Source organism: Onthophagus taurus, unplaced genomic scaffold (assembly GCF_036711975.1).
Source record: "Onthophagus taurus isolate NC unplaced genomic scaffold, IU_Otau_3.0 ScKx7SY_14, whole genome shotgun sequence".
In the NCBI taxonomy this organism is placed as follows: domain Eukaryota; kingdom Metazoa; phylum Arthropoda; class Insecta; order Coleoptera; family Scarabaeidae; genus Onthophagus; species Onthophagus taurus.
Window position 1 is genome coordinate 2,241,166 of NW_027248939.1, and position 11,834 is coordinate 2,252,999.

Consider the following 11,834-nt stretch of genomic DNA (forward strand, 5'->3'; position numbering starts at 1 on the left):
TTTTTACAAATTAACTGATCGCAATTTAACTAGCCATACATGTTTACGTTTAACAACTCCAATAAGTTGTCCAAAAGATCTTCCCTGCGTAGATCTTCAATAAGATAGTTTCCCCAAGCTAACGTATGACATCCATCCTCCATCACGTAACGTTTATCGTCATGTGCAGAGAGCGCCACTTTATTCTTTAGTTCTGTATACATCGTGTGATAGGAGGAGCGAAAGACATACATCTTTTTTCGCACAGAACCTCCATCTTCGATAATCCGTTTATATTCTGAAACACTTAAGTTTTTATCGATAACATACTTTTTCACACCCTTGGCACGCTTGACAACTCCTTCCAAAGTGTTAATACAATAAGCTTTAGCTCCTGTACCATAAAACGATGTTAATATCGTATTTGGGTACTCATCTTTCATTTTTCCAACTATCGGCGGCCCTGGAGGAATATTATGTCTGTTGTTTAACTTGTAATTAGAGGTATCGAACATCTCTATATTTTCTTTGATATCCTGGTATACATTCTCAGTAAATATTTCGAGAATTAACGAATCCGTATCTGTATATAACAATAATACGTTTTCACCATATTTCTCTTTTAAAAAATTATAAAAAAAGTTATAAATGACCGCTTTCGACAATTCCAGTACGCTAAACCCTACATACAGAGGTTTGTTATATTTGACCTCCACCTTCTGCATTTCAATGGCTACCAAATTATGGCAGAAAATTTTCGATGACTTGAAAGTCGGCTTTGCGATAAGAGCTTCTGCACCGGGTCTCCTGTAACGATTCTCCCAATGTGACACTAATCGTATATCGACTCTATTTTCAACATTTTCCATCGTTTTCCCATACACGATATTATTCATTTGTTTATAATGATTTTTCCCAAATTCATTCGTAGCATTCATTCGTTTCTCAGAGTTAAAATCGATATATGGTTTCATCCACGGCGATTGTTGAAATTGCAATGCACGGTGTATTTTGGTTAGCTTAAGACCTTTTTTCACACATTCACGTAGGTTTACATAGTGAATTATGTATTTCGATTTATTTTGTAAGTTCGCAATCAACTTAGGATGCTTCGATCCGGGAGCGATTATGTTTTCGGGACAAAACGGTAGATCATCATGCTGGTTGTGTAACCTTTCGGGATACTCCAAATCCACTTCAAAGACATAACCAAGGTGTTCATCATCTAAACACTCCACATCTATATCTGCTATTTCTTGGTTCGACAACCATCGAAAACCGCCTGTTGGTAATTTACAACTCATTGCATACCCATACAAATTGGTAGCATCCAAGTATAGAATATATGATGATGGTTTTTCCGGGTTAAAATCGTCAAGGAACTTGTTGTTTGCTATTGCAGATCGTTTTACACACATACAGAGACCGCCTCTAATTCCTTTCTTAAAAAAGTGTAACATGTCAATGTCTGATAACAATTCTAATTTTACACCTGTCATTTTTAACAGAGCATCCCACCCAAACCCGGGCGCAGTATAATAATGGCAAGGATCCAGATTGTAATTCTCCAAAGATATTGTCCTGAAATTTTCAAAGACGTCAGTCAACATTAACACATCTGACGTCAAATACAGGTCACTGTATTCTCCCAACGTTGTACACTTAAATTTATTCCATACAGTCTGTGCTCTAGAGTATTGTTCCTTTGAAATATTACTTGAACTCAATATGTCGTAAAACTGTGTATGATCAGGCAATTTACTATACTCCAACTTTTCAAACGAATCTACGAACGAATATGGAAATACACCTTTCTGGCTCATCAATCTAAATTCTTCAGAGTCTTTGAATTTTTTTTTCACTTCCACACAATCCTTATCATCCAAATATGAAACCAACTTTTCCAAAGAACTCGCCATAAATCTAAACGAGTCGACGAATCTTATTTTCATAAACACTTTGCGTTTCTTTCCCTTGTTATCGGTTGTTTCTCCGACAACTATTTTTTTGGAAAAAGAAATATATTTTTCTTTGTTTTGTGCTATCACCTCTACTTCCTCCTTGTTTAGGGCAATACTTTTCACAAACATGTGGGCATCGTAATTCGACAGGTTGTGGAAAAACACAGGGATAAACATCGGTAATTTATAATTTATATTGCAGACGGAATGCGCAGGACCCCTATACAATCCTGTCAAGTGATCGTGATCACACACTTTCTCTTCTTTGTTTATTGGTTTATCACAAATGTGACATACGGAACTCAGTTCATGTACAAATTGGTCCAGACAGCTTAGCGGTATCATATCCTTTGTTTGCCTCAAATGTTGTTTATAGATCTCTATTACATCCTTCTCCAATCTTATAATAAATTCCAGAGCAGCGTTTCGCCCTCGGTATATTCGGAATTTCGATAAGTTATCATCGTAAGCACACTTAATGTAGTACGCAAACGCGTATGGTTCGTGTTCAAAACATCGGGCCGTATATGGTTTATTATCATCGTAAACTTTTCCTTCTTCGGGCGTTAAGGGTTTCAGAATCGCCTCGAAATCGGCGTACACCACAAACGGAACTTTCATTTTTTTTTCAAATCCTTCAAATTGTAAAACATTTTCCTTTTCTAGATGTCCGAACTTATTCACTTTTATTTGTTCGCTTGGTACTGTTGCTTTCACTTTTTTACAGTCATCCATCTGATGTCGTACCAACTTGTCTTCAGTTGAAAAGTATTGCAAACAACCCTCACAAATATATCTTTGATGTTCATGAGTCGATGATTGTGTATTTATCAGTCGAGATAAGTTTTTTATCCAACAATAGTGGTTATTCCCGAAATTGTCGCTGACTACTAATAAGTTTACATGACGCTCCCGTTTCTGTTTACATATACATACAGTTACAATATCATCTACCATTTTCTCTCCATTATACCAAGAATTTATACCATAGACGTTAATTGAAATGTTATTTTCTTCCTCAAATTTTGGTATGTCTCTGATGGGTACTGGGAATGTTACGCAGTCAAACTTTAATTCTGTTTCCCTATAATCTGGGTATGATGATATTCTTTGCGGTAAACCTGTGGGTTGGTACAGCGCGGACATCAGTGCCCAAGCAAAGCACTTATTATCGTTATTTTGCACATTTATTACCGCTCTCTTCCCTTTTATGGATGTCGGTAAGTCGATGTAGCTCGATGCTCTTGTAGGATTAAACTTGTTACAGTTCACTTCAAGATATAATATTTCCAACAAGGTCCAACCTGCAGTATTAACGCCTTTAGTTTCGCATTTTACTACTTTTCTATTCTTATACTCTTACCTGAGTCCCGTTCTTGGAATTCCGACATTTTCACCATAATCTCGTCCATAAAGTCCTCGTATGTTTGGTACAAGTCTACGGCTACTGTTATAATTTTATTTTTTGTGTTGAATGATTTGATTTCCACTTCTTCCTTCGTATTTATGAAATACAATCCAAAAATTTCCGTATTCACTTTTAAACTACCATTTACATTCCTCACGGACTGTATCAAACTGATAACTTTTTCTCTAATTCGGTTACTGAATTCCTTCATGTCTACGTACTTCCGTTCATGATCGCTCACTCTAAAACTACATATTTTATCTCCAAATATCGAATCTATTTTTTCTACACCATCATCTATTATTACGAAGGCTTTCTGTTTATGTTTGTTGCTGCGCAGATGTGAGGAATAACATTGTCTGGTTACGTGTTCATCACATATTTCACACACTATAACATCTCCTTGTTGATCCTCTTCCACCTTTCGACGTTTCCCAATACATGCTGTGCGTTGATGTCTCACAAGATTATCTGGTCTAGTAAACTCTTTGTAACACACGTCGCAGGTCAACATGTTCACAACACTCTTACTTCAATACTGTTGAACACGATTTTCTATCTGCTATTTAAAGCATACCTCCTCCGAAGTGGGGTTTTCAATGAACTCACGTCGTGTAACCTTCATTTCAGGTCACGTACAAGGTCAATGTCATGGTCACAATTAAGGTTGACTTCAAGGTCTCCGTTGAGGTCAAAGTAAAGGTCATTGTTCAGGTCAAGGTTACTGATCAAGGTCATGGTCACTAAACGTGATCTTGACCTGAGGTGAGCTCAAAGTAAAGGTCATTGTTTAGGTCTAGGTTACTGGTCAACGACCCCCTTTGCAATAGCCGATTCTGGAACCTCCTCCCAGAACCTCAGGGCAAGGTCAAGGTCAAGGTCACTCAACGTGACCTTGGCCTTGACCTTGACCTGAGGTTCTGAGAGGAGGTTCTAGAATCGGCTTTTATCTACTACTGATAATTCTGTTGACCATATTAGTGATATTCAGGCGCCAAATGACATGTTGGAGCATGTTGGAGATAAAAAACAAAATGTGCCCAAAACGTGATATTATGACGTTATACGCCGTTCTGAGACATGTTTGAACTTTCTATCACTTTTCGTTCCGATAATTCTGTTGACCATATTTGTGATATTCAGGCGCCAAATGACATGTTGGAGCATGTTGGAGATAAAAAACAAAATGTGCCCAAAACGTGATATTATGACGTTATACGCCGTTCTGAGACATGTTTGAACTTTCTATCACTTTTGGTTCCGATAATTCAGTTGACCATATTTGTGATATTCAGACGCCAAATGACATCTTTGAGCATGTTGGAGATAAAAAACAAAATGTGCCTAAAACGTGATATTATGACGTTATACGCCGTTCTGAGACATGTTTGAACTTTCTATCACTTTTGGTTCCGATAATTCAGTTGACCATATTTGTGATATTCAGACGCCAAATGACATCTTTGAGCATGTTGGAGATAAAAAACAAAATGTGCCCAAAACGTTATATTATGACGTTATACGCCGTTCTGAGACATGTTTGAACTTTCCATCACTTTTGGTTCCGATAATTCTGTTGACCATATTTGTGATATTCAGACGCCAAATGACATCTTTGAGCATGTTGGAGATAAAAAACAAAATGTGCCCAAAACGTTATATTATGACGTTATACGCCGTTCTGAGACATGTTTGAACATTCTATCACTTTTGCTACCGATAATTCTGTTGATCATACTTGTGATATTCAGACGCCAAATGACATCTTTGAGCATGTTGGAGATAAAAAACAAAATGTGCCCAAAACGTGATATTATGACGTTATACGCCGTTCTGAGACATGTTTGAACTTTCTATTACTTTTGGTTCCGATAATTCAGTTGACCATATTTGTGATATTCAGACGCCAAATGACATCTTTGAGCATGTTGGAGATAAAAAACAAAATGTGCCCAAAACGTTATATTATGACGTTATACGCCGTTCTGAGACATGTTTGAACTTCCTATCACTTTTGGTTCCGATAATTCTGTTGACCATAATTTTGATATTCAGACGCCAAATGACATCTTTGAGCATGTTGGAGATAAAAAACAAAATGTGCCCAAAACGTTATATTATGACGTTATACGCCGTTCTGAGACATGTTTGAACTTTCTATCACTTTTGGTTCCGATAATTCTGTTGACCATATTTGTGATATTCAGGCGCCAAATGACATGTTGGAGCATGTTGGAGATAAAAAACAAAATGTGCCCAAAACGTGATATTATGACGTTATACGCCGTTCTGAGACATGTTTGAACTTTCTATCACTTTTGGTTCCGATAATTCTGTTGACCATATTTGTGATATTCAGGCGCCAAATGACATGTTGGAGCATGTTGGAGATAAAAAACAAAATGTGCCCAAATCGTGATATTATGACGTTATACGCCGTTCTGAGACATGTTTGAACTTTCTATCACTTTTGGTTCCGATAATTCTGTTGACCATATTTGTGATATTCAGGCGCCAAATGACATATTGGAGCATGTTGGAGATAAAAAACAAAATGTGCCCAAAACGTGATATTATGACGTTATACGCCGTTCTGAGACATGTTTGAACTTTCTATCACTTTTGGTTCCGATAATTCTGTTGACCATATTTGTGATATTCAGGCGATAAATGACATGTTGGAGCATGTTGGAGATAAATAACAAAATGTGCCCAAATCGTGATATTATGACGTTATACGCCGTTCTGAGACATGTTTGAACTTTCTATCACTTTTGGTTCCGATAATTCTGTTGACCATATTTGTGATATTCAGGCGCCAAATGACATATTGGAGCATGTTGGAGATAAAAAACAAAATGTGCCCAAAACGTTATATTATGACGTTATACGCCGTTCTGAGACATGTTTGAACTTTCTATCACTTTTGGTTCCGATAATTCTGTTGACCATATTTGTGATATTCAGGCGCCAAATGACATCTTTGAGCATGTTGGAGATAAAAAACAAAATGTGCCCAAAACGTGATATTATGACGTTATACGCCGTTCTGAGACATGTTTGAACTTTCTATCACTTTTGGTTCCGATAATTCTGTTGACCATATTTGTGACATACAGACGCCAAATGACATCTTTGAGCATGTTGGAGATAAAAAACAAAATGTGCCCAAAACGTGATATTATGACGTTATACGCCGTTCTGAGACATGTTTGAACTTTCTATCACTTTTGGTTCCGATAATTCTGTTGACCATATTTGTGATATTCAGGCGCCAAATGACATGTTGGAGCATGTTGGAGATAAAAAACAAAATGTGCCCAAAACGTTATATTATGACGTTATACGCCGTTCTGAGACATGTTTGAACTTTCTATCACTTTTGGTTCCGATAATTCTGTTGACCATATTTGTGATATTCAGGCGCCAAATGACATGTTGGAGCATGTTGGAGATAAAAAACAAAATGTGCCCAAAACGTGATATTATGACGTTATACGCCGTTCTGAGACATGTTTGAACTTTCTATCACTTTTGGTTCCGATAATTCTGTTGACCATATTTGTGATATTCAGGCGCCAAATGACATGTTGGAGCATGTTGGAGATAAAAAACAAAATGTGCCCAAAACGTTATATTATGACGTTATACGCCGTTCTGAGACATGTTTGAACTTTCTATCACTTTTGGTTCCGATAATTCTGTTGACCATATTTGTGATATTCAGGCGCCAAATGACATGTTGGAGCATGTTGGAGATAAAAAACAAAATGTGCCCAAAACGTGATATTATGACGTTATACGCCGTTCTGAGACATGTTTGAACTTTCTATCACTTTTGGTTCCGATAATTCTGTTGACCATATTTGTGATATTCAGGCGCCAAATGACATGTTGGAGCATGTTGGAGATAAAAAACAAAATGTGCCCAAAACGTGATATTATGACGTTATACGCCGTTCTGAGACATGTTTAAACTTTCTATCACTTTTGGTTCCGATAATTCTGTTGACCATATTTGTGATATTCAGACGCCAAATGACATCTTTGAGCATGTTGGAGATAAAAAACAAAATGTGCCCAAAACGTTATATTATGACGTTATACGCCGTTCTGAGACATGTTTGAACTTTCTATCACTTTTGGTTCCGATAATTCTGTTGACCATATTTGTGATATTCAGACACCAAATGACATCTTTGAGCATGTTGGAGATAAAAAACAAAATGTGCCCAAAACGTGATATTATGACGTTATACGCCGTTCTGAGACATGTTTGAACTTTCTATCACTTTTGGTTCCGATAATTCTGTTGACCATATTTTTGATATTCAGACGCCAAATGACATCTTTGAGCATGTTGGAGATAAAAAACAAAATGTGCCCAAAACGTTATATTATGACGTTATACGCCGTTCTGGCACATGTTTGAACTTTCTATCACTTTTGGTTCCGATAATTCTGTTGACCATATTTGTGATATTCAGACGCCAAATGACATCTTTGAGCATGTTGGAGATAAAAAACAAAATGTGCCTAAAACGTTATATTATGACGTTATACGCCGTTCTGAGACATGTTTGAACTTTCTATCACTTTTGGTTCCGATTATTCTGTTGACCATATTTGTGATATTCAGGCGCCAAATGACATGTTTGAGCATGTTGGAGATAAAAAACAAAATGTGCCCAAAACGTGATATTATGACGTTATACGCCGTTCTGAGACATGTTTGAACTTTCTATCACTTTTGGTTCCGATTATTCTGTTGACCATATTTGTGATATTCAGGCGCCAAATGACATGTTTGAGCATGTTGGAGATAAAAAACAAAATGTGCCCAAAACGTGATATTATGACGTTATACGCCGTTCTGAGACATGTTTGAACTTTCTATCACTTTTGGTTCCGATAATTCTGTTGACCATATTTGTGATATTCAGACGCCAAATGACATCTTTGAGCATGTTGGAGATAAAAAACAAAATGTGCCCAAAACGTTATATTATGACGTTATACGCCGTTCTGAGACATGTTTGAACTTTCTATCACTTTTGGTTCCGATAATTCTGTTGACCATATTTGTGATATTCAGACGCCAAATGACATCTTTGAGCATGTTGGAGATAAAAAACAAAATGTGCCCAAAACGTGATATTATGACGTTATACGCCGTTCTGAGACATGTTTGAACTTTCTATCACTTTTGGTTCCGATAATTCTGTTGACCATATTTGTGATATTCAGGCGCCAAATGACATGTTGGAGCATGTTGGAGATAAAAAACAAAATGTGCCCAAAACGTGATATTATGACGTTATACGCCGTTCTGAGACATGTTTGAACTTTCTATCACTATTGGTTCCGATAATTCTGTTGACCATATTTGTGATATTCAGGCGCCAAATGACATGTTGGAGCATGTTGGAGATAAAAAACAAAATGTGCCCAAAACGTGATATTATGACGTTATACGCCGTTCTGAGACATGTTTGAACTTTCTATCACTTTTGGTTCCGATAATTCTGTTGACCATATTTGTGATATTCAGGCGCCAAATGACATGTTGGAGCATGTTGGAGATAAAAAACAAAATGTGCCTAAAACGTTATATTATGACGTTATACGCCGTTCTGAGACATGTTTGAACTTTCTATCACTTTTGGTTCCGATAATTCTGTTGACCATATTTGTGATATTCAGACGCCAAATGACATCTTTGAGCATGTTGGAGATAAAAAACAAAATGTGCCCAAAACGTGATATTATGACGTTATACGCCGTTCTGAGACATGTTTGAACATTCTATCACTTTTGCTTCCGATAATTCTGTTGACCATACTTGTGATATTCAGACGCCAAATGACATCTTTGAGCATGTTGGAGATAAAAAACAAAATGTGCCCAAAACGTGATATTATGACGTTATACGCCGTTCTGAGACATGTTTGAACTTTCTATCACTTTTGGTTCCGATAATTCAGTTGACCATATTTGTGATATTCAGACGCCAAATGACATCTTTGAGCATGTTGGAGATAAAAAACAAAATGTGCCCAAAACGTTATATTATGACGTTATACGCCGTTCTGAGACATGTTTGAACTTTCTATCACTTTTGGTTCCGATAATTCTGTTGACCATATTAGTGATATTCAGGCGCCAAATGACATGTTGGAGCATGTTGGAGATAAAAAACAAAATGTGCCCAAAACGTGATATTATGACGTTATACGCCGTTCTGAGACATGTTTGAACTTTCTATCACTTTTCGTTCCGATAATTCTGTTGACCATATTTGTGATATTCAGGCGCCAAATGACATGTTGGAGCATGTTGGAGATAAAAAACAAAATGTGCCCAAAACGTGATATTATGACGTTATACGCCGTTCTGAGACATGTTTGAACTTTCTATCACTTTTGGTTCCGATAATTCAGTTGACCATATTTGTGATATTCAGACGCCAAATGACATCTTTGAGCATGTTGGAGATAAAAAACAAAATGTGCCCAAAACGTGATATTATGACGTTATACGCCGTTCTGAGACATGTTTGAACTTTCTATCACTTTTGGTTCCGATAATTCAGTTGACCATATTTGTGATATTCAGACGCCAAATGACATCTTTGAGCATGTTGGAGATAAAAAACAAAATGTGCCCAAAACGTTATATTATGACGTTATACGCCGTTCTGAGACATGTTTGAACTTTCCATCACTTTTGGTTCCGATAATTCTGTTGACCATATTTGTGATATTCAGACGCCAAATGACATCTTTGAGCATGTTGGAGATAAAAAACAAAATGTGCCCAAAACGTTATATTATGACGTTATACGCCGTTCTGAGACATGTTTGAACATTCTATCACTTTTGCTACCGATAATTCTGTTGATCATACTTGTGATATTCAGACGCCAAATGACATCTTTGAGCATGTTGGAGATAAAAAACAAAATGTGCCCAAAACGTGATATTATGACGTTATACGCCGTTCTGAGACATGTTTGAACTTTCTATTACTTTTGGTTCCGATAATTCAGTTGACCATATTTGTGATATTCAGACGCCAAATGACATCTTTGAGCATGTTGGAGATAAAAAACAAAATGTGCCCAAAACGTTATATTATGACGTTATACGCCGTTCTGAGACATGTTTGAACTTCCTATCACTTTTGGTTCCGATAATTCTGTTGACCATAATTTTGATATTCAGACGCCAAATGACATCTTTGAGCATGTTGGAGATAAAAAACAAAATGTGCCCAAAACGTTATATTATGACGTTATACGCCGTTCTGAGACATGTTTGAACTTTCTATCACTTTTGGTTCCGATAATTCTGTTGACCATATTTGTGATATTCAGGCGCCAAATGACATGTTGGAGCATGTTGGAGATAAAAAACAAAATGTGCCCAAAACGTTATATTATGACGTTATACGCCGTTCTGAGACATGTTTGAACTTTCTATCACTTTTGGTTCCGATTATTCTGTTGACCATATTTGTGATATTCAGGCGCCAAATGACATGTTTGAGCATGTTGGAGATAAAAAACAAAATGTGCCCAAAACGTGATATTATGACGTTATACGCCGTTCTGAGACATGTTTGAACTTTCTATCACTTTTGGTTCCGATTATTCTGTTGACCATATTTGTGATATTCAGGCGCCAAATGACATCTTTGAGCATGTTGGAGATAAAAAACAAAATGTGCCCAAAACGTTATATTATGACGTTATACGCCGTTCTGAGACATGTTTGAACTTTCTATCACTTTTGGTTCCGATAATTCTGTTGACCATATTTGTGATATTCAGACGCCAAATGACATCTTTGAGCATGTTGGAGATAAAAAACAAAATGTGCCCAAAACGTGATATTATGACGTTATACGCCGTTCTGAGACATGTTTGAACTTTCTATCACTTTTGGTTCCGATAATTCTGTTGACCATATTTGTGATATTCAGGCGCCAAATGACATGTTGGAGCATGTTGGAGATAAAAAACAAAATGTGCCCAAAACGTGATATTATGACGTTATACGCCGTTCTGAGACATGTTTGAACTTTCTATCACTATTGGTTCCGATAATTCTGTTGACCATATTTGTGATATTCAGGCGCCAAATGACATGTTGGAGCATGTTGGAGATAAAAAACAAAATGTGCCCAAAACGTGATATTATGACGTTATACGCCGTTCTGAGACATGTTTGAACTTTCTATCACTTTTGGTTCCGATAATTCTGTTGACCATATTTGTGATATTCAGGCGCCAAATGACATGTTGGAGCATGTTGGAGATAAAAAACAAAATGTGCCCAAATCGTGATATTATGACGTTATACGCCGTTCTGAGACATGTTTGAACTTTCTATCACTTTTGGTTCCGATAATTCTGTTGACCATATTTGTGATATTCAGGCGCCAAATGACATATTGGAGCATGTTGGAGATAAAAAACAAAATGT

General features: G+C 36.7%; 1 protein-coding gene across 1 annotated transcript; it reads right to left on the reverse strand.

Moving 5' to 3' along the window:
- Positions 1–29: 29 nt before the first annotated feature.
- LOC139432310 (uncharacterized) lies at positions 30–4,204 on the reverse strand. Its single transcript, XM_071200803.1, has 2 exons — positions 3,304–4,204; positions 30–3,244 (listed from the first exon to the last, which is right to left on the reverse strand). Exons 1-2 carry the CDS (start codon positions 3,860–3,862, stop codon positions 30–32), a joined length of 3,774 nt encoding a protein of 1,257 aa, XP_071056904.1. The 5' UTR covers positions 3,863–4,204.
- Positions 4,205–11,834: the final 7,630 nt, after the last annotated feature.